Below are 24,704 nucleotides of genomic sequence, written 5' to 3'. Positions count from 1 at the left end.
TATGGTGTAAGACTCTTGGTCTAGTCATCATCGTACATTTTTTTTATTTCATATTAAAGTAATTTATCAACCTGACATTTCATCCTGCATTAAGTTTAAGGGCCAATTCACATAATCCGTGAGATGGCAGCATTTCCAGAGCCCAAGTGTGGCCTATCTAAATAATATCGCATGACTACAGGACAGTAGAGCAGTGGTCGTTCTGGAGCTCATAGCATCATAAATCACTACCATGCTTTGAGTTCAGTTCAGACAAGTCGTGGTCGGGAAATGTGTCTGTCACACAGACCATGCTTCCCAGCCCAGACGCAGTCATGTGAACTGGCCCTAAGCCATGTGCTACAAAGTGTAGAGGATTCCAAGGGAGCTGTGCAAGAAATTCATACACAACAAACCATATTATAGATGTATATTGTAAGACGTCTTCAGTACAGTAATCCATTCATACCTCCATGTCCCTCCAATTCGTAGCATGTTTTATTATGCTTCTATGGAAGAATAAAGCGCTATATTGCGGTACTATTTAGTGTTGCCTTAAATTAGAGCTCCATTAAAGGGGATGTACAGGACTACAGCTACTTTCTCTCAGAAACAGTGATTCACTTACTGACAAGTGTGGACTATTTTTTTGGGAAATCTGCTCTTTGGCTGAGGTCCGACGTTGTAGAAACGCAGCTTCTTTTGTTGCAGATTTTGCTGCATTTTTTTGAGCCAAACCTAGGAGTGGCTACAAAAGGAATAAGAAATAGAATGGAATCTGTTATATTTCTACCCTCTGCTCAACCCACTCCTGGCTTTGGCTCAAAAAAACGCAACAAAATCTGCAACAAAAGAAGCTGCGTTTCTGCAACTTAGCCTTAAAGGTTTAAATTTCACCCATGTAGAAAATACACTTTGGTGTTTTTGTGGTGTTTTTCACAAAAAGCAGTGTGGCAATTGTATCTGAGGAAATAGCATTGCGTTTTTTTGCCTCCATGTTAAAAACTATTAATAGCTTTTCAGTCCTCACTTTTTAGTGTCATCTTAGGATGTGTTTTCTGCCACTTTTCTACAGTGATTTTCCTCAGCTTTTTTTCTGTAGGTTTTCTTCAAAGTATGGCCGTAGCCTAAAGGGGTTATCCAAGACCTGCAATGAATGACCTTAGGATATGACATTACTATGAGATGGATGCTAGTTCATTGTGGTTGGTGATACCATTGGACTTTTCTCTCCACCGATTTTGGGCAGAAACCTGGCGGACCCCATTATAGTTAATGGGATCTTGGCCTAGTCACACTGTCCCATTGGTAATCATGTTTCTTGCTCATGATTGTCATCTCCCTTGTGACATTAGACACTGACTAGGACTGTCAGGGAGATGTCAGTCATGTCCAGGAGGTGCGATTAGCAATGGGATAGTGTGACTAGGCTGAAGCTGCTTCCCGCCCTCCATAACTACTTAGGGTAACTTACATATGACTTTTTATGCCTTCATACATTTATAAAAGAGGGGCGTTTCTTCTACTGCCAGGGCAAGTTATCTAGAGCAGAGGGTGAAGTCGCAGCCGAAAAAGACACCCTTTTTTCAGCTAATTTCCATAAAAGTAACATTGATTTTCACGAAAATGGAGCTGCAATGCAGAATAAGAAAGACATCTTTGGAAAGTGTAGAAGCCGGCCTACAAGGTACTGTTATTAGTCCGATACCACCTTCCCTGCTGACAGGCTCCCTGTAAGTGGAAAAACCCAACAGAGTATTTTACATTATATAATGGAACTGCTTCATATAGCAGCTTATTTCCCAGAACTTTGCGTCACCTTACGACAATGTGGATAAAGTAGGTAAGAAATCCTATGGACAGGTTTACTGTGGCAAGGCCTTTAATTTCCTATAGTATTTTTTAATAGTCGCACAACTAATTTTCTTAAAATCTGCAGATCGAGATCAGGGCCAAATGTTATAAACCCAAATGGCTAGACAGTCTATGAAGTTTCCCTATCTGACAGAGACATAAGTTAGATCACAATGTAAAAAAACAACACACATTTTGAAGTCCTCATCTTATATCTTTTGTCATCTCGTGTAGGAGCGCTGCCAGTTATAGATTTCATGGATGTTGTGTAGACAGCTTTGTTCTTTTCTGCAGGCGATTCTGTCCTGAAGTGTCCTGGTCATGGAGTTTGAGACCGTTCCTTTCCTCCTGGAAAGACCTTTCAGCCTGTCTTCCATTGCAAAGAAGTCTATGGTGGACTTGAAGAAGTCCAGTAGCGCACTGTGACTCCACATTGTACCAGACATATCATCTTTGATGAAGCCACAGTGGCCACCATAACGGCTCATCAACAAGAAAAAATGGGGATTTGTCTCAAAAAGTTCAACAGGTACAGTGCTCTGGGCCTCCCCACGGATGGGATCATCCTGACTACAGATGCACAGTACGGGAATAGCCACTTCATCAACGTCTCTTAAAGGGTCATTCCTTTCCCAATAAGTATCCCAAGTCAAACCATTAGGAACCTTAGGCTGGCAAAACAAAGCTTCTTCAAGTTCCTTTAAATTTCGACTCTGCAAAAGTCTTTCGGTATTTATAAGCTGTCCCAGAGCTGTGACATATCTACAAAGAAAAAGCAATGGAATGAGAACGTGGAAATGATAGAAATACCGAGAATTACCATTATCATGGGAAAATACCAAATGTTGCATCCGCCACTTGATGTTCCTTTATTATTATAAGCAGATTTTTCGAGATACAAAAATCAATATGAACATCTGGAAACTTCTTATATATGTCATTTGCTTGTGCAACCTGGCGTTTCGTCTACAACTGATGTGTCTTTTATAAATTCCAGAACTCCAGAAATTTTTGTATGCAAAATTTATTTACAGGACCGAAGGGCTTAATATGTTGCATATTGTAAAATCCTTAAAAGAAAGTAAAAACACTTGTCTGCTTTAGAAGCTTAAAGGAGTTTTCCAAGAATTACAACTTATTATCTATCCACAGGGTAAATGACAAGTGTCTGACTGCTGGGAGATTGGTATTGCAGCATCACTTCCGTGAAATCAATTGCAATACTACACACTATCGGAGGAGAAGTATGGCGCTATTGAAGCAAGGGCAGCAGACACTAACCCAGTGGCATAACTAGGAATTGCTGAACTTTTGACATGGGCCCCTGAGTATAACAATAGTGTTTGTGGGCCCGCAGCCTTTCTTACCGATCCTGGCTCCTGTTCACAGCCATCTCTGCAGAAGGGGAAGAGCCGGTGGCCGCGTGCAGGAGTGGGGATCGATAGGTAACGGCCTATTAAAAAAAATAAAAAATCCGCAGTGGTAGCGGCTGCCACTGAGCCCCGGTAGTTTCACCCCTGCACTAACCACGTTTTTCTAATCCTGGACAACCCTTTAAAAGGTACCTGAGTTTTCATTAAACTCTCTGCGGGGTCTTAATGGACAATCTGTTTTATGTGTAAGTCTTCATACATCGTGACTTGTCAGTTCTTTTTGCTGCTAATATTCCCATTATGGTTGGAACGCAGTTTGCAGTGGGCGTGCACAATACACAGCAACCTGTAAGATGTTTGAAACGTCAGACTCCTCTCTGTGAGGTGTACGAGCACGAAGCACAGAGCAGCAAAGCTGCGTGTAAGCATTCTGTAAGGAGAGACCTGCCCCTTCCCTGTCCATTCACTGTGTGAAGAGACCTACCCCTTCCCTGCCCATTCACTGTGTGAAGAGACCTACCCCTTCCCTGTCCACTCTAGGTTCTAGTCTTGAGCCTAAATAAGGAACTTCCATAGTAAGGATAAAGTTACATGGCAATATTTACCGCACAATTTAAATTTGCAAAGTTGAGTAACAAAAAAAGTAATTAATTTCTCTGGTGTCGAATGCGACAGTCAAACAAAATTCAGCCTTGTCCAACGCAGGCGACACCACCCTCATAGGTTTTCCTATAGGTATAATGGAAGCAGAAAGTTTTCACTTTCTGGGAAAAGCGATGGGGGGTAAAAACCACAATGTGTTGCCACTGCAGTTTTTTCCATATCGCTTTTTTGCTGTGGCCCGCTATGTACTGCCTAAGCTATAGAGAGGTTTTTCAGGCAGAAAACAGCAACATTTTTAAATTGAGTGCATCACATTTTGGTCCAGAATCGCATGATCTATGAGATTAAGTTGTCGGAAATGTTATAGATCATTCAAAGAGTTTCCAGGATTAGAGAAAAAAAACTTTGCTACTGTCTTCCAGAAACAGTGCCCCACCTGTCTACAGGCTGTGTGTAGTGTTGCAGGAGTAGAGCTGGAATACCAGATGATACAACCTATGAACAGGCATAGAATGAATCTGAAATCCAGCCATATTACAGGCTAGAGGAAAGTCATTCTTACTGCAGTTAGCAATAAACACAAAATGACTCAAAACAATAAATTTTCCTATCAAATAATACAAAATTATATTTTCCCATTTAATTACAGCAAAATAATTACACCTATGGAGTGGACGTTGTGTAATGTACAGAAATATAGTCGTGTTCTTCTTTTCAGAGCACTTTTACATGATGACCTACTCTACTCCTCGAACCCAGCTGTCAGCAACCACAGGAGTCCCACACCGTGATAGGGAGCTGAAATAATCAGTTCTTTGTCAGGTTTCCCACGTGGTGTCAAACAATTGTGTGAACTTTTACAACACAACTGCACATTTTATAACTTCCCTCGCTTTGTTTACAGCGCCATCACTCAGACTTCCGAAATGGGAAAAATGAAGGTTTATTGGTTGGCAGGTTACACATTAGGAAAATACTGGGGACAAAGTTTAAAAAATATTTCATAATATGGTCAAATTAGCATTTTAATGACCTATCTACCATATAGATATTTGTATACATATAGAGTGTATATAGATTTGTGTACATTAATTCTTTCCTTGGCCCTTCAACTAAAACCAAGGTGAAAGGAAATACTTTCTTATACAGAGGTAGGAAGGTAACGGATTAAATTTCATTTAACACTGACAGGCAAATGTAATACATTATCATACTTTCCCATAGTTCCTTTTTTACAAAGGTGTCCCAAAGGTTAGACCACAAAAAGGATGAGGTTTAAGTTTAAAGTGTAACTAAACTTTTGGACAATTTTCTAGCAGTATTTGTGTTAATATTAATAAATTCTGTAATTTACTTTATTAACATATTTTGGCTCCTTTCTGTGAAATCCTGCATTATTTTTCACTCTTTCCCTTGTTTCAGTATTGAGAGCTGTTCCTGCCTCTCACTGAATGTTACTGTGTACGGAGTACGGGCTGTGTAATATGTAGAGAAAGGTAGGGGAGGGTCTCTTATATCTCGGACGTTATAAAACGTACAAACTTGCTTTTGGTGTCATATGAAAGAGGAGATTGGGATTTTATATCATATATATTATACAGCTCAGAGGCGTAACTACCGCAGAGGCAGCGGAGGCGGCTGCCACAGGGCCCGGGACATTAGGGGCCCAGTGACAGCCGTTACTGCTGCGTTTTTTTTTTTTTTAATAGGCCGTTACCGGCTGAAGTTACTCCAGCCGGTAACGGGCCCATTTACTTACCAATCCTGGCTGAGCCGGGATCGGTGACACCGCGGGCCCCGCAAAGGCTATCGTTATACTGGGGGGTCTTTTCAGACCCCCGAGTATAATGATAGGCGGCTGGAGAGAGGTAAGGGAACGTAACAAAGAGTGTTACTTACCTCTCCACGATCCGTGCAGGCCTCAGGCCTATGGTAGTTGTCTGAAGTCACATGATCCTGGCCTGCGTCCTGGGTCATGTGACGTCCGACGTCATTAAAGAAGGACGAGAGCGGCGGCCGACAGCATAGGAGCCAGGGGACAGGTAAGCAACAGTGGTTTTTTTAATGGTTTTTATTCCCCCAGGTCTCTGATTATTATACTCTGGGGTCTGTAAAGACCCCAGAGTATAATTGTTTATGGATGTCCACAGTGGGACATAATACTGTGTGCAGGGGCCACTATGGGGGATAATACTGTGTGCAGGGGTCACTATGGGGGATAATACTGTGTGCAGGGGCCACTATGGGGGATAATACTGTGTGCAGGGGCCACTATGGGGGATAATACTGTGTGCAGGGGCCACTATGGGGGATAATACTGTTTGCAGGGGCCACTATGGGGCATAATACTGTGTGCAGGCGCCACTGAGGGACATAATACTGTGTGCAGGGGCCACTAAGTGATAGAATAGAGCACGCAGGAATGCAGAGGAGGGGTCGGTTGAGGTCTTCGGCGCTGGTGTCGGTCGGGGGGGGGGGGGGGCGTGTCAAAAGTTCGCCACGGGGCCCCGCCATTCCTAGTTACACCACTGATACAGCTGTATATAAATATCCTAATCCCGACTGTGTTCTCAACCAGTGATGTAACTGGAAATAGTTTAGATAGCATTGCAACCTTAGCGTCATATGAAAGAAGAGAATGTCTTCATAGGACACCACCAAATGTTTCTACATGTTCTAATGTCTCAGCTATAACTGGTTGAAGTGACTCTCCCTTCTCTCATTTCCTTTACATGTTACACAGCCCCGTCCATACACAATACCGAGTAACATTCAGTGAGAGAGAGAGAGAAAGCGCTCTCAATACAGAAACAAGGGAAAGAGTGAAAAAAATGCAGGCTTTCACAGAAAGGAGCCAAAATCTGTAAAGTATATTACAAAATTCTTAATGATACAAATAGTACTAGAAAAACAAAATTTGTCTGAAAAGTTTAATCTCCATTTAATAGAAAGGAGGATGTATTTTGTAGGTTTGGAACATTCCCAGTTAAAATGGGGTCGGGGCTTACACATGTCCCACGATTTAGAATTTAAAGTATTTGTGAGTATAGGGTCAATGTACACACTGATTCACATTACAGAATAGCTAGACAGTGTAAACATAGGTCTTATTCACATGTCTGCTTTTACAGAACATGAGATGTCTGGGATAAGAACACTTATCTGTTGAGCGCTTGTGTTGCACAGACCATTGAATTCGTTCTACAAATATACAAACATTGCGGCTTTACACTGCGTATAGTTTGCATTTCTGACTAGAGAGAAAAGGATCCAGTCACAATATGAAAATCTCTGGATTACGACTAATTTCCATGACTGCCTAAACCATGTATTAGTTGCGTACATTTCCTTCTGTAGATGCATGTACTGTATTATATCAGGACATGTCTGCACAGCAGCATGTAATATAGAATAGGACATGTATGATGGTATCCAGTATTGGACTGGCCCACCAGAGTACCAGAAGATTCTCCATTGGACCTAGGCTCTAACACAATAATAGTCCAACAGAAGGGACCACAATTTAAAGGGTGTTATGGTCCAATACATAAGGTTGTTGGAGTGGGAGCCCATTTTAGGATAACTATCTGGTAGGTCAAAAAACTCTGGCACCGATGTCACCTAATCACAGGATTACATCCTACAGATAAAGCATCAGAGTCCATCTATAGAAGGGTGTAAAATAACATGCAATGACATGGTACAGGGATTTTCTGACAACCAATATTACCATTGACCATGGTACAATTAAAATAGCTTAATAAGAAAAATTACAGAGAAAAAAAAAAAAAAAATCCGGATTTTCATCATCCAGTGACACAATATGATTTGTCGGCGCACGTTTGCTCATCTTCAACTATCCTTACTAGGGACAAAGCCCGTACCCATTGCCCCATAGCCACTTGCCAGTTATTGTACCATTTATTTGAAGACAATCCATTGTTGAACAGAACTGGCAAGACTTCTCTGGCATCTGGGACCAGCATGTGCTACAGGGAAAATGCAGTATTGTATACTAGCCATTGGAATTGGGATCTTATCTAGAGGATTGTGGTCAATGATGGCTGCTCAGACTGGTCTCCAGTTAAAATAGGTGTACCCCAAGACTCAATGCTGGCTCCACTATTACTTGATTTATTTATTAATGATGTAAACGATGGAATTCATATTAGTGTCTTTATAACCGCACAGTACCAAACTATGTAGTACAATGCAGTCTATGGAGAATGTTCATAGGTTACAGAGCGACTTGGGAATCCACATGGCAAACGAGGTTCACTGTGGCTAAACAAAGCTATGCAGTTGGGTAAAATAATCTGCATGGGATATATGGGGGAGTAAAGCTAAGAGAAGGACCTGGGTGTACTTGTAGATCATAGGTTAAATTATAGCATGCAATGTCTAGCGAATCCCATCCACACATTGCAGAAAAACACCCGTAGCAGAAATGCTGTGATTTCCAAAAACGTTGTGGTTTTGGAAATCATAGCATGTCAATTATACCTATGGCGGTTTTCCTATAGGTATAATGGAAGCAGAAAGTCTGCAGAGGAAACCTAGTGGATAAATATCATTCATGGCAAAAGTACATAGTGCTGTTACACTTACCTTAGCGGAACAGAACTACTGGGTCTGGACCCCCCCCCCCCCCCCCCCCAGGAGGCTGCATGCACCAGATAAATTCACTTGAACAAGTGCTCATGTATGTCACATGTAATCCAAATAGAAGTCACTTTATATTGTTTTATTTGATAAGCTTATGTAAAGTAACCAAGCACAACATCTAACAAATGGTTTGTACTTGCAATGTCTGCTTTTACACAGAAGCTCTCTATTCTGTCTCAATAAGGACGGTCTTGAGAGTGGGACCCCCCCTATGTGTAAGATACAGAATCCTTACAGAGAAGCACAAAATACCGCAATGAATGCGCTTGTCAGGGGGCAGAGGAGGCTGCTGTGCATTCTAAGTTTCTTCTCTGCCAAGGAGAGACAAAACTGAAGATTTCTGAATTTCCTGCTCATCATGCCTGAGGATGCATTAAGCAGAGGGGCAGTGTATGTGCATTGACTGTCAGAGATCTGCAAAGGTGAGGGGTGAGGGTACGGGCTGGGAGTCAGAAAAAAAACACGTTACTCTGACTGCAACATAAAATGATTCATTATTTTACATTATATCAGTAATGTGATACAGCACGTTGTATATTTACTTTCTTAGGAATTCAATCGCAATTTTTTTCATGAGTTGGATGAGTTTTAATGTTTCTGTCCCAAAATGGCCGTCATTTTTGAAGGAGCGAGAGTCAAAGAGTGAAAAAATAACGCACCGACTCCACAGACTTGTGAGACACAATGCTGGGTGGTATTAGTCAGGGCTGTAGAGTCTGCAGGCCAAACCACTGACTCCAACTCTTCTACTTTCCCATAGACCAACTCCTCCAAAAAATTGCCTTCAGCCATGGTTAGTTGGCAGGGGTGAACCTGCCTTTTTCGCCACCCAAGGCGGACGGCAGAAAGCCGCCCCCCCCCCCTTCCTGGGAGGAGGGGGAGGAGTGGAGGGGGGCCGAGCGAAGGGGGGGGTGGAGTGAAGGGGGCGTGGCGGAGCAGCGTTAGCAGGCAGAGAGCAGGCACGGAGAGGACCTGCTCTCTGCCTGAGCGTGAGGGGAGGCCGCTGGAGCAGTGCTGCTCCAGCTGCCTCCCCAATCCACCGCTCGGTGACGCTAAGCCGGTCCAGGACAGCTTGTCCTGGACTGGTTTAGGGAAGCAAAAATGCCGCCCTCCCCAGGGCCCTGGCATAGCGCCGCCTGAAGCGGTCGCTTCAGGTCACCTCATGGGAGGTGCGGCGCTGTATAGTTGGTAGCAGTATAAATCCTCTAAATCACTAAAAAGCCAGCAATTGAATTCCTATGAAAGTAAACTAATCATCTAATTAATTATGCAATAATAATTTGTATATAAAGCTATAAATAATCATATTATTTTGCAGCAGGAATCTACAACTTTTGTCCATGCCAAGGCCTGGTTCACATCTGCATTCGGGAGTCCGCTTAGGGACCCCCCAAACGGAATACCCAACGCATTGACAAGCGGTGAGCTTATGAAAAATTGGGGTATTCAGAACCCCATTGTCCCAGCAAAAAAATACCCAAAAAACTTGTCTTGGGAACATTGCTCATTCCCGGGCAGGTGTAATCCTGGCATTGACAGTAACTAATAGCTGCGTATACAGACGCAGGACTTCCTGGCTTGTGGTTCACTGCTGCTTAGTTCAACTTAATCCCAGGCTTGACTTTGTGTCTCTTGGAGAAAGTGTCTGGCTGGCAGGGAAAGTGATTTATTAACACTCCCAGGCAATCCTTTTTTTTTTTTTTTAATGAAAAGGTTGTACATAGGGCATACACAGTAATTCTCCAGTAAAGGTTGCAAGTCTGCAATGTGCGGAGCTGGATTGTGATGCCAGTCGGTCCCCATTGACAGTCCCTCCAGTCGGAAGGCCACCAGGTAGCCACCACTGTTCTAGGTAAAGAACCTAGCAAGTATTTCCATGGTCTTACAGCATACACATGCCTTCATCTCTGACTTTTCTATGCATCAGACTTTGACATTTTCTTTGGAACAAAACAGACATTGTGCTATGCACATTTTATTATCTAGTTTGCAAGGTCACAATGTATTTGCAAATCCTGGATGGCGACCAAACTTAAACACAACCCTAGTTTATCTGAAGCAGAGAACACAATCCTTATTAGACTGAGCTATGTATATTTTACTGCAGCTGTCTTATATCTGCATTGTCATAAGGAGCAACGTGCTGCGGCCTGGTCTGTGGTGGAGAACTGCAAACAGGATCAGAGACTGCGGTCTGTGCAAGAGCTGAAAACTAGGTCGGAGATGTTGTCAGTCACTTAACTGCTTCACAATTGACATTTCAATAAGACTGCCATGTCTGAAAAGGACACTATGCTAAGCATTGGAGGAGGGGGTGTAGATATTGGAAACATCACCTTTTCAATTAATGTTAAAGGGAACCCATCACCACTCCTGACTTGTGTTGCCCATGAAACAACCATTCTAGATCATTTTTGTGATGTTCTTCCTAGAAATATATGAATACACTGACAACTGGGTGTCACCGTTTGCCTTATTAAAGGGCTGTGCCCCAACTCATTGTGAATCTATAAGCACTGAATACACTCTGTAGGGTCACCCCCACCACCACCACCCACCCACCCACCCACTTCCACCAAAATGGTAACACCTCTCGGGTCTTCATTGTAAAATCCCTATGCCAAGTTTAAGAATTTTTGTGTCTCAAATTTTTGGTTACTGTGTATTTCAGGAATGTACTAGCCAATGTCTTCATTACATTGTATCTGTACTTTATGAACAATACTAAATCTGGCAGAGTTCCCTTACCATATAAAATCTTGATGCAACAGTTCGGTTGTCAGTCAATCTCCTATGCCACTTTTGTGGTGTAAGAAACAGGGGTTTATGACTTTTTAAATGCCATTTGCATAAAAATTTGGAGTTTTTACGCTGCCCTCTCCACTGTGGCTCTGGAAATTTTTATTGTGGGTGATGGCAAGACAAGAGACAAGATCTGTGCGAATTGCATCAGAGGCTGAAACACGGAAAATGGAGGAGCAGTGGGAGTCCCTGTTTTTCATTGTTCTGAGGGGGGCCAATTTATTAGTCAGGGGAGCAAGTGACATGAGTTCATTTTGGCACCAATAAGGTTTTGTCCCATCCACCCTCTCTAGGTTAGGTTTACCAGGGTCTTATGGGTGCTAAGAGTTGTCATTCATGGTTTGGTTTAGGACATTTGTTGGCAAGTTCCAGTTCTTGGCAAGACAAGGGTCTTGAAGGCAACAAAGTTGGAAGAAATATATAACGGTCGGTTCACCCTTACGTTTGGAGACTGTGACCTCTTTTCCGCTTAAAATAACTGCACTTTAAGCGGAAACCCGAACAGTAGAGTGAACCTAGTGTCAGACATTCTTTAGAGTGAGGAATATTAAATCCTAGCGGTTCACAAAACAGCTGGAGTTGGGCCTCCTGGTGGTGGTTGTGGGCCACTGGACTTACAATAGGCAGTGCATGTTGTTCTAGTTTAGCGTCAGATGGAAGTTGCCAAGGGAAAAGGTTTTATGTGCACTGACAAGTAGGAAGATTTACTGTGTGGAGATAGTATGTCTATGGCTACATCCAAGGACTCTTCCTGCAAAATAAAGTGGTTATGTGCAATGTCTTACTTACCTATTATTTCAAACCACTCCAATTATATGTCTTGGAGTGGTTTGGGTTCATGAACAGCCACTTCTGTGGCCTTTACAACTAAAAAACACACAGCGTTTTTCTGCAGCATTTATTATTGTATTTTCGCTGTGTTTCCAATCCCTTATTAAATCTATAGGAAAAATCCTGTACTGCAAAATGCAGTAGGCAAAAACAATACCACTTCCACAACGTGGAGCCTTAGCCTAAAGGTGTTGAGACTGGAAGGACAGTGAGGTTTGGGTTAGGAAAACATGAACGAGTCTTAATATTTTCTGATTTCCTATCAAACTCGCACTTACCTGCCCAAATACATCTTTTGGTACAGAAGTAAAGCTGCCTGCCACAACCATGGACATCCAGCTTCATACCATTCTTGAAGGCGAAAGAGAGGAGAGATGCAGCCTGCGGCGGTGATGTAGCTAGATGAGCCACACTCCCCAAGGTAGGACAGGAGAAGTCCAGCTCCCGTGCCCTCACCGGCTGCAAACAGTCGAGCTGAAGGCTGACAATGGCGGATGTATCGAATGGCTTCTCGCAGATCATTAGGGTCACCATAAGATTGTAGCTTTGTTGTGCTCAGAGGGCAGCCATTTTGACATCGACGATTAAAGATGACAGCCTGGTACCCATGTGTGAGGGCCAAGTGACACATCTGTCAATAAAATGGATACTACAGTTACATTTCACAGTACTACGGTAATACATTTTTGGATTAATAGGTGTTAGATTGAAGATACAAAACGGATGGCTTTTTACTGACTACAAACCGATGCAATGAAAGAATTATGGGCCTTTTTACCCTACATTTCATCCTCCATAGCTTAGCCACAGCCAGAAATAAGTTGACGATCAACGCTCTGCTGATGCACAATTGGCGAGCCAGCCGCGTAACCACATACTTCCTGCTCTGAAACATTCACAATCTACAAAGAAAATACTCTGACACTCTTACAATGCAGCTAGCTCATACTGAAAACATGTTCTCTTCTTACATAAAACATTACTCATTGTTTGTCTCCCACAGCTCCATGCACTCCAGCACTATGGTATGCAATATGGACTGTAGCAACGTCAGGTCGCAGTTCCCTGGTTTATGGTTCCAACGGACATCCTGGTCACCTGTGACCCAACAAGGACATTCAGAACTGTAAAAGGGGAAGAGCAGGTCTTACCTGTCCCTGCTAATGATGGTTTTATTGCCACAATTTTACTACATAAGCATTTACCTTCTATATGCCAGAAGCATGTGGTTGTTTTCTCTGCACAGTATGAGCAATTTCTGGTACTATAATGGCTGTGCATGTTCAGTTTAAATGGCTACACGTATTAGATGAAAGTTGTGTTCAGGCCTGGACAACCATCTAATACTTACAGTTTAGACAAGGCCCTAGGCCCTGGGGAATAGGGACGCCATGACAGGGGGGAGGATTAGGGAATGTAAGGGGTTAACAAATAGTGACAAGAGTGGGAAAAATAGGGGCAGGGTCAGAGGTGATTTAGGGGTGTATGGGCAAGGTGTGGCCAGTGTGGCAGTTGGCAGCGAGGAAGTTGCCCACCCTCCCTTACTTAGTTTGTATTTGTCGAGTTGATGTTTGCCTGGGGGGTGGTGGGGTTAGAAGCCTGTTTATTAGGACCTCATCTGTGGTATGGGGTTCCTGGTGGGGGAGGTTGAAGCCAGGGGTGTCCCCTAGTTGGGCTTGGGTCCCTTTGGGGTCTCAGGTTTAGGTTATGACAAATAGTTTTAAGGCCTACCCGAGGTGGGGTTTTGTACCTGGGCAGATTGGAGGTTGTTTCCTATCCCCTCGGTGGGATAGGTTGGGGGTTTTACGCACTTTATAAGGGGTTAATATTTTGGTACTGTTAATACGGGTATAATTTGGGTGGGTACTTACACCGCCTGGTTATAGCGGAGTTTGTTGTACAGTATTTAAAGAGACTTGTGTTTATATGTTAATAAATCGGCCAAATTAAATCCATTCAGTTGTGTGAGTCTTTATTTAGGTGGGCTGGGGAATATGATCAGGTGGTAAGCTGGTCATCTACTAACTTACCCGGAGTGGAACTACATTCCACCTCCCCGAGTCATGTCTCTTGTCTCCAATGGCAAATATCGGAGGAAAAAGGATTGGGCAGTTGGATTTTCAACATGTTACCCTATAGTTCTTTAAAAGGATCTTTCACCACCTTCACCAATTCCAGTTCTTAGCATTCCAGCACAGTTGGAATTTGTTCTCTTGCTTCCACCATTCTTGAGCAAGAAGTGCAGTTAGTTTTGATACCTGATGTGCTATTTAAGTTCTGTAATGTCAGAAGAGCAGGGTCAGGCAGGGGGTGTGCGATTCAGAGTACCAGGTAGCCAGTGTCAGAGCTCAGAATCCCACCCCTTCCTGTTCCTGCCTGACACCGCTCTCCTGACAGTACAGAGCATAAATAGCATATCAGGCACCAAAACTAACAGCATTGATTGCTCAGGAATGGTGGGGGCTAGAGAAAAAATTCCAACTGTACAGATCTAGCTGGACCTTGTGAGAAGTCGCTTTAAGAAAAATATACTGCTGATGGGCCTGCTCCTCTCCAACAGCTATCTAATGTACATGGCCAGGCTTTGTGGCAGTGAGAAAGACTCCTTTCTTTTTTTTGTACCATAGTTATCTGCTTTTTCTGTTATGTCTATTGATTTTGCTATAGAAGTCATTATTATTCATGTCATCAGTATAGCACCCTTAACCTTGTTTTTTTTGGGGGGGATTAGGTTTATTGATACTCCTATTCATATGACGGTATTAATCACATTTTCTACTTTCCTGCATATCTATGGTATGGATTTGGAATTCTGAGGATGACAACTGGAATGGGACTAATATTTCTAGATTTCCGATTTTAAAATAATCACCTTAAAATAATAAGCGTCTTCCATTCTCTGAAAATAATCTTAGAAAGGAAGTGACGATCTACAATAGGTATCAAAGCCGCATGTCGTAAACCACAAGGCGCAGGCGGGATTATTTTTCACAATATCTTTCTCCTCTTTTGAACAATTTATTAGTTATATCACAACAAGGGTTACAAAAACAGGACTACGCACCAGATCTTTTGCACTAGTATCAATCTTGGTGCAATTTTTTTTAGGGCTCATGCAAACTCCCACAATTTATTGGTTTTATTAGGATCCCTCTTTATTCATTTTAATGCTGACAGTTGTATAAGAGGTTTGTGTCTGAATACTAAGAAGCTGAGATGGCAAAACGTGTGTTAAGCAACGCCATGGGGCAAAGTTAGGTGTTCCTAATGCTGTCACTTTATATACTTGTTATCTCTGATATTTTGTAAGTACAATAAAACTGTTTGCAGAGAGGAAAGTGACTTGTGGTGCTGCACTTCTGGAAGCCGACACTTCCTCTTTTCTTTGCAGAGATTGGGGCCGTACAGTGCCCTGAACTGGTGTAGTATCCAGGACCGAGCAGCCTTGTTTTTTGCTGCTCTCTGCCAGGTCTTTTTATTACATTATGGAACATTATACAACTGGCAATTCACTTTTTTTGACCATTGCTGAGCTTCAGGCATCACCTGAAAGACTGACATACAGTCGACGTTAATATTTCTATCCTGCCGAGATCTCTGCTTGCTGTCAGTGAACTGAAATGCTCTTCTTACATCCAGACACAAAACACAAGAGATTGTTTTATGGTTTTCCAAAGTCATTGTTAAAGGGGTTGACTTAGTTGTAATGTTATCCCCTATCTACAGAATTGGTGGGGGGTCAGACCACTGATCGTGAAAGTGGTGGTCCCATTCCACAGTCCAAATAAAGCAGCAGGATGAGCATTCACACTGCTGCCCTGTTCATCATAGAACCACTAGAGATAGCTAAGTACAGTGCTATGGCACCATTGTGCATATTCAGCCCCTTTTGGATGGAGGAAAGGGACCTCTATGCCTACTGGAACCAAGCATATGATCCTTGCTAATCAGCAGGTTATCCCCTACCTTGTGGATAGGAGTTAACTATTAAAATTGGGTGAACGCCTTGTAAGGCTAAGGGGGCATTCACACTACCGCCGCTGTCCGCCCCGGGGTTTCTGTCCTAAACCCTGGGGACACTGGACAGGGGATGGCTTGCTGACAGTCAGCTTTAAAACCCAGTCATTTAAATGGGTTTTTAAAGGTAACCGCCGATGTCCATATGCGGCCTCTTCGTGGGGTAACCGTTTTTTTTTTTTTTGCACGGACATGCAGGGGAAAAAAAAATTATTTTCAGGCAAAAAAAAAAAAAAAAGCACCAAATCATGCAGAATTTGTTGCAGCTTTCATTGCTTAAAGCATTACAAAGGGTGAAAACTGTGAAGTATAGATATCACATGTTTGACTCCAATGTACTGTGTTGCAACTGTGCAGAAAATCTGCAGCATGGCTGTCCAGCGTAACCGTCAAGTCAAACTGTGTTTTTTCACTTGTGTATTGGTTCCTCCATTGGCAAGCTATTGCTATTTATTTTAGCAATATACACATTAGCTCTTTGGATCAATGAAGGCATTGTCTTTGCTCCTAACAGGTTATATGGATATAGACAAAAACAGTGATAGGTCTGCAAACAAGACACCGACTCACATCCAGAATCCCATGCACTTTGCAGTTACTGTAAAACTCTGCGGTTTTTCCTGCGTTTACGTTACGCAGCGCCCTGGTCTAACATTGGCAACGATTGTATCCAATCTCTGATGTAAACAATCTGAACTCAGGACACGGGGATACTCTGATTGCAACTTGATCTTAGCTTAAAATACACCAAAATCTGGTGCAAATTATCACATCTTTGCATCTAGTGTAAAGCCCCTTGCAAACAACCGTGGTGTTGATCAGTGTTCTGTCCGTGTATTTCATGGGTGGAACACGGTCCCATTCTTTTCTATGGGCCATACACACAACCACAGTCCTGTGCGCGGGTCGACAGTCTGGGCAACATCAGATAGGACAGGAATAGGACCTGTCCTATCTTGTGACCCATGGCCCCTATTCATTTAATGAAAGGAGTCACGGAAGCGCGGCCCGTGCACGGACGGCGCACAGCTGAACACCCCATGCTTTTAAATCATGGCCGGCCGTTTGCAGCACGATTGTCTGCAACCAGCCTTAGACAAAATATTTCCCCAGGAGAGGCGCATGGTTTTATGGTGATTTAGCATTAATGCACCAGATTTCCCCAAAAGTTTATAAGCGAAATTCTGACCAAACCAGCTAATAGGTGGTATAAACTTAGGCTCCATTCATATTATCAGGTTTCAAATGTGAATGTTGGTCCTTGCATACACCAGATTCACCGGTATGACGACAAGTCGGGAGAGAGACTCCTAGCATAATAGTCATCTATGCTGCTCTCGTCTCCCAGTGAAATACAGCAGATAACTATAATGTTAGGATTCCCGCTTACGGCATGATGTTAAGGCCGGTGCACGCCGGACTGATAGATACACCATATTTATCATGCAGCATCAGACACTCATCAGCCCAAATGTACCTGTCTATCAGTAAGTGTAGGAAACTATCAGGACAGAAGAGATTTGCGTTGCTGATGTATTTAGTTCGCAGATGAAACCTAGACAAGTTGCAATAGTCAATTCTCAGTAATGAGATTGTATAGATTTCAATCACTATCAGGAAACAGAAATCATGAAAATAGTGAGAGTGCAGTACATGGACACGTAATAGCAGGTTTTTTAATAGTTGCCAACCTCCCCCCACCCTCTTAAAGTCTGACCCTCAAAGTGTTAATGTCATGGACACTGACCAGGTTCCCAAACAGTTAAAATAACTTTTTCCATCCTTGACAGCTTTAATGTAAATTCACTTTAGTTAACTCCTTGCTAGTTCGTCTGTCTGACAGTCATGAGTGGTTTATATGGTGATGACAGGTCTACTTTGCCTGTGGTATGTTGCTGACAGATATAGTGGCGAGGTTGGAAAAAGCTGCAAAACTACAAAAATACATTTGTGTTACTGCAAATAAACAAAGTCATGAGGGAACAACTACAGTGAACAAGGCAGCTCATAAACCAATAACAAGATCAGGCAGCTCAGTTGAGAATCTGACATGTCAATTCCTTGACGGACACAGAACCTGTCTTTTTGGGAGATTTTTTAAGGTTTATGAGCCAAACCCTAAGTAAGCTGTTATTAGCAACTAAATATAGGACAGTATTACCTAGCCATAAAATAGCAACTACTGCTAATAACACATTAGATGGCACAAGGGTGCAATTCGGTTTATGACGGCCATTAGCGTGATATACAGTGACGAACAGCGCCCTATAATAAATCCTCCCTCTAATAAGTCTCTTGTCAATTTTAACCATAGGGTTAAGGCCCCATGCTACGGAACACAGCTAAAAAAAACGTGGAACAAATTCCTTTTTTTTAATGCAACGCTTTTTGTCTTGTTTTTCTCTGCGGTTTTTCTCCCCTTATCACAGCTAATGAGAAAATCTACAACAAAAAATGCTGCGTTTCCACAACGTGGGTCCTTAGCCTTTAAGCTAAAGCCCCACGTAGCGGGCCACAGTGACAAAGCATAGTAGGAAAAAACATGGTGGAAACATATCGCAGTTTTCACAGTCTGCAGAGGTTTCTGCAGAGGTTTCCTCTGCAGACTTTCTGCTTCCATTATACTAATGGAGACACCAGTGGTTTCCGTATAGGTATAATTGGCATGCTGCAGTTTCCAAATCCGCAACGGTTTTGGAAATCACAGCATTTCTGCCGTGCTGATTTTTCTGCAATGTGTGGCTGGTATTCACTATAATCCCATCCACTTTACAGGGACTGTAAAACACCATGGTGTTTATGCCACATGGGGACCCCGGTTTTAAAGGGTTATCTAGAATTAAAAAAAAGGACTTTTGTACATAGGATGCCAGCCTATTCACATAACTCTAGAGCTGGGGGGATAGTAGCCATTGCATATGAACATGTTTGGGTACTTCATAAATATCTTTGCTCAATGCCTTAGGCATTATTCACACAGGTTTCGAATCAGTTTCTGCACGCCAAAATCAGGAATGGAGACTCTAAACAGAAAAGATACAATGGAAAGATTTAGACAATGGGATGAAATCTGCTGTGAAAAATAGAGATTGTAGGGGTTTGGTTTTCACAGATCCTTCATAGATGTGATTCTATTGAGAAATCTATGAAAACAGAAAAACTAGGACATTTAATCCATTAAAGCAGATGTCAATAAAATGGACATGTGAAGATGCAAATTCTGATCAATGTGTTCTAAAAACAGCCATTTCTAACATTGGTGTGAATTAGGGCCCCTTCACACGGAGTTTACGCTCCGTGTAATCTGCAGACGCTCCGCTCCTTTTGTTCATTTTACACGTGTAAAATGTAGTTAGTCATTGAGTTCAATGGCATGTTTGTATAACGTGCGTCTTTTTGCACGCGCATAGACGTGCAAACACTTTCAGTAGTCTTCTACAAGCTTTTCACAGTAAGTAGTTGGAATTTTGGCTCATTCCTTCCAGCAGAACTGGTTTGTAGACCTCCTTGCTCATACATGCTTTTTCAGATCTGCCCTTATATTTTCTAGTCAGGGCTCTGTGATATTCCTTCCAAAGATACTGGAGTGACCAAGTATGAGGTTTAATGTCTCATGTGTATCAAAATTTATGTCTTCAACTGTAATTTTTGCTTACAATCACTGATGCAATACACTGGCAAAAACACTAAAAGATGAATAACATAGGGAAAGGCGCCACTTAGCAGAAACGCAGCTTATTTTTGTTGCAGATTTTGCTGCAATTTTTTTTTAGAACCAGAGCCATAAATGGTTACAAAAGGAATGGGAAATATATAGCAAGCTCTTATACGTCTACCTTCTGCTCAATCCACTCCTGGCTTTGGCTCAAAAAGCTGCATTTCCGTAACGTGGGGCCTTAGGCCTGGTTCACATCTGCGTTTGGTATTCCATTCGGGGAGTCCACATGGGAACCCCCCGAACGGAATACCGAACACATTGACAAGCTGTGAGCGTTGAAAGCGTATCGTCTCCATAGACTATAATGGGGTCTGTGTGTTTTCTGCACCCTGTCAAGTCATGCAGAGAAGAAAGTAGTTCATGAAGCACTTTTCTCTCAACATGATTTGTGCGGACACCGTGTGGAAAACACAAGGACCCCATTATAGTCTATGGGGTCCGTGTGCTTTCATAAACTCGTTGCTTTCCAATCCGTTAGGTATTCCGTTCGGGGGGTCTACATGTGGACTCCCCGAACGGAATACCGAACGTAGATGTGAACCAGGCCTTAGCAGTAAACTGATTTTAGGGATCATAGGTGTGGTCTTCAGGGTTCTGGCTTGTAGTAGGTATTGTTCCCAGAAGATTGCATTTTTAGGGTAAGTTCACACGGGGAATTTTGGACTGGAACCTGAGGCAGAGGCCGCCTCAGGTTCTGGTCCAAAATACGGGTAGCTGCGACTGGATGCAGTCACGCACTCCGCTCCGGATTAGGCCCAAATGAATGGGCCTAGTTGGGAGGGAGTGTCTTCAGGCGGATGCCATGAGGCGAATCCGCCTGAAACAATGAGCATTTCGCTTCTTTTTCCGTGAGTCAGAACAAAACAGCTCCCGGAAAAAAGAACTGACTGTCTCTCATTGATTTCAATGGGAGCCGTCTTTTTGGTCAGGATTTTGATGCGGATACGGCCTCAAAATCCTGACCAAAAAACCCTGTGTGAACTTACCCTTAGGGAGAAAAGGACCAATAGCACAAGTAGGCCACAACATTATTTACCAGGGCTGTGGTGTCAGTAGGTTAAACCACTGCCATGGTCAGTTAGATGCAGTAACGCTCCTCTAATTCATTACATGGCAGACATCCTAAAAAAACAACAACCAGAACAAAAATCTGCTAAACTACATGGACGATGCAGATTTGCCTGAACAGCTTCCTGGAGGATTGGGATTACAAAACATCAACATGGCAGAATTATGGTCAATACTTAGCATCTGCATTTGTAAAACAGAACATGGAGTGGATCCAAAATATCGACTAACTACATATCTTTCCATGATACTCTTCAGGTTGTGGCGTTCAAACACTGATGGAAAATACTGACCTAGTTGTCCTAGAGGCCGAAGATGTACTTAGTCAAATCACAGACAGGCCGCTGGCAAGTCACAAGTCATACACGACTTGCATTGCAGTCTATGATGGCAAAGTTGTGTGCAACTTGCAACCAAAAATTTTGATAATTTTGTAATAATATTATGTCAGTTATAAAAACAGATACTGTGTGATAAAAATAGTGAAGCGCCCCCACACAGTACGATATGCCCCATCGTGGCTGCCACACAATACAATCTGCTCCACAGTGATCCCCACACAGTATAAACTGTTCCACAGATGGGTGCCCCCATGCCATAGGTTCGCCATCACGGGTCTATACTATCAACCCTTCTTCCCCACTATTTATGACAACTTCTGTTAGTTTGGGAAAAAAGGGGGTGCACGTCAGAAGGCACTTGCATGGTTCACGATGACGGGAATAATGCACTCATATTCCACATAGGAGAGGTAAGTGCTTTTAAGAACTGCAGCATTTGGCAGTAGATTATCTTCTGGGGTGCAAAAGTTTCAGTCAAAATTGGGTGAGCTGAATTAATATTTTTGTACCAGGTTCCAGATTCAGTGCCTTTTTCTTCCATATTCTGCTCAGTTCACACCTGCATCGTTCTAACTGAAAAAAGGTCCATCAAATGATGGATAGCAATGGATCCCGGGGAGCCCTATTGTCTATCATGGGACCTGTCTGGTGTCCATTTTATTTATTTATTTTTAAGAGCAGGCTCAAAAGAAATATGGAAATATGGATCTGTTCTATGACTTACACATAAGGCGCTGGAGGGACCACACTGACTAAAATGGGGGTCTGTTCTCTTTAAGTAATTTCACCGCAGAAAAAAGTAAGGGTTGCAGAACTTTTAGACAGATCTGCGGTGTAAACCTGACCCTATTAAGCAAAAGTTACAAGAATCTGATGAGTGGGGTCCAGCTACTGGAACACTACGGATCCCCAAATGGTAGATTTTGATCAAGTAACCACTGTGGTTTATAAAATTTAAAAGAAAAAAAAAAAAAAAGAAAAATCACAAAGGCCTCACATAGCTGACTGCAGCTAAAAAAAAACATCGCAGTTTATCCACGGTATTTCTATTACGTTTTCCGCTAGTTTTTCTCCCTTATTAAATCTATCTTGCGTTCCTGCGGGTAAAATTAACATGCTGGGATTTTCAGAAACACAGATTTTGCCAGAGCGTTTTTTCGCACAATGTGTGGATGGGATTAGCCAGAATCTCATTCATTTTGCTGATACTGTAAAATGCAGCGTTTTTCTGCAGCGTTTTTGCAACGTGGGGCCTTAGTCGAAGGCTACATTCACATCTGCTTCGTAGTCTCTGGAGACTCCATTGCAGCGTTCACCTAAAGCGCCGTACGAAAAAATACTACGCACACATTTTTTCGTCTTGCGCCTTCAGTTAAAAACAACAAACACGTAATGGATCCCATATTATACTCAATGGGATCCATCAGTCTCCACTATGTTAGCAGGCTCTGTGCCCGTTGTTCTGGTCCTCCGGCTACACTGGCACAGATATGACCATAGCATAAGGATAAACTCAAACACAACTACATTTCTTTTTTTATGTAGATTGTCAGCCCCACATAGAGCTCACAATGTACATTTTTCCCTATCAGTATGTCTTTGGAATATGGGATGGAAATCCATGCAAACACGGGGAGAACATACAAACTCCTTGCAGATGGTTTTTTTGCCCTTGGCGGGATTTGAACACCAGGACTCCAGTGCTGCAGGGGTACAGTTCTAACCACTGAGCCACCGTGTGGCCCCCCAGAACTACATTTCTTGCTGCAACAACTGCTACATCTGTATAAGCCCCAATATTGGGTAACTAATTATACCCCCAGCAATACAGTTATCTCACCTGCAGCTTACGTCAGGACTAGTAGAACATTGTATACTACTCATGTCTCACTATACATGTATATAAATCATCTTTAACCCCTTCCTGTATGAGCACCTTACACTGCCCCTCTTATTATTACCTTACTGGTGTTTCTAGTGATCTTGCCAAAAGAGTTTGGGATGACCAGCAGAATGGGCACAGAGGAGTTACTGGATGCCCTTCTTCTCCTCTGTTGTTGTCCAGGTTTCACCGCCCAGTCCAGAGCCACCAGCCCCTCATCACTCAGCTGTAGATACTCTCTAACAAAGTGTACCCCATTAGCCACAGGTCCCAGCACCCCAACCAAAGTCTGCAGGGTGGGGAAGGTCCTCCACAGCCACCTGACACGAGAGTAACTCCCGAAGCTCCTGCACTGCTTCACCAGGTAGTTTGCCAAAGCTGAAGGTTTGCAGATCAGTTTATAGTCTTCTTCACCTTTATCCACAACTGAGGAGAAACTACTAGTGAAGCATTTCTTACAGGACCAGAGAAGTAGGAGCAGGAGAGTGCCTAGAGAGGCAGCCCATCCTAGCATTGCAGTATAAGAAGCTGAAGGAGCCTGGAAGGAGGTGTGAGGTGCAAGGTGCCTCAGTCCTTGTGCTGCTGCTGGTGGTAGTGCAGGAGCTGACATTCACATCCTCACAGTGCACAGTCAGGGAGGCAATGCTTTCACTGACACTCTCTGCACTGTGTACAAGTGAAGGGAGGGGAGCAGCAGACTTCACATAACCTATTATTGTGGTCACTCCCCACTGCAGGCAGAGGAAGGCTCATATCTCTGAAATACTCCAGACTAGATGGCATAAATATAGGGTAGACTGAGGATCTGCCAGGTGCTGTGCGGATCCTGCTGGAAAGAGAGTTGTGGGACATAATCCTGGAACAGCACATACAGCCTGGCAGCTGAGTTAATACATTAGAAGTCTATGGATCACCTGTATGAGCCTCCTAAGGTTGTATTCACACAGTGTAATTAATAGGAACTTCATTAGAACTACATAGGAAATAACTGCCTGAGGTTTTATTGCAGCTCTTGGTGCAATTTATTTATTTTACAAGTGAAGCATGTTATATAAATGTGTTTCACCTGGGAAATTACACTGCACCAGGGAAAGGGTGGTGAGATTCTGGGGGTTCCTGGATGCAGCTATGGCCACCAAAGCTTTTATTTTTGTGAAATGCAGATGAATTTCAACTGGATATCATTACAGGCAGTCAAGTTTTGCTGTTACATTAGGTTCACAATAGTGTTCAGCTTTCCATTCCTTGGGTCTGCTTGAGAAACCTAATTTGCTTAAAAAACAATTAACCACAGAAACCCGTGGACCCCTATAATGGTATCCGTCTGGTTTACACCCAAAAAATTCGGAAAAATGCAGAGAGAAAAGTCCCACTTTGCAGGACTTTTCTCTCTGCATTTTCCAATCATTTTGGAGATGGAATCCCTGAACGGTAAAGAGGCACAGGTGTGACCCTAGCCTTACTGATATCCCTCTAGTGGTACCCAAAAGGCTTCTAAACTACATGCAACTTTGTTCAATGCAGTTTTTTGCATTTCATCTGCACCACGTGGTCCCATGCACACAACAGAG

At 42.8% G+C, this 24,704-nt stretch overlaps 1 protein-coding gene across 1 annotated transcript; it reads right to left on the bottom strand.

Moving 5' to 3' along the window:
* Positions 1 to 1,843: 1,843 nt before the first annotated feature.
* LOC142194474 (protein ABHD15-like) lies at positions 1,844 to 23,815 on the bottom strand. Its single transcript, XM_075263621.1, has 3 exons — positions 23,213 to 23,815; positions 12,386 to 12,738; positions 1,844 to 2,595 (listed from the first exon to the last, which is right to left on the bottom strand). Exons 1-3 carry the CDS (start codon positions 23,741 to 23,743, stop codon positions 2,055 to 2,057), a joined length of 1,425 nt encoding a protein of 474 aa, XP_075119722.1. The 5' UTR covers positions 23,744 to 23,815; the 3' UTR covers positions 1,844 to 2,054.
* Positions 23,816 to 24,704: the final 889 nt, after the last annotated feature.

This window comes from Leptodactylus fuscus, chromosome 2, assembly GCF_031893055.1.
Source record: "Leptodactylus fuscus isolate aLepFus1 chromosome 2, aLepFus1.hap2, whole genome shotgun sequence".
Classification (NCBI taxonomy): domain Eukaryota; kingdom Metazoa; phylum Chordata; class Amphibia; order Anura; family Leptodactylidae; genus Leptodactylus; species Leptodactylus fuscus.
Note: the sequence above shows the minus strand (reverse complement) of the source record. Positions and strands in the feature narration are given on the sequence as shown.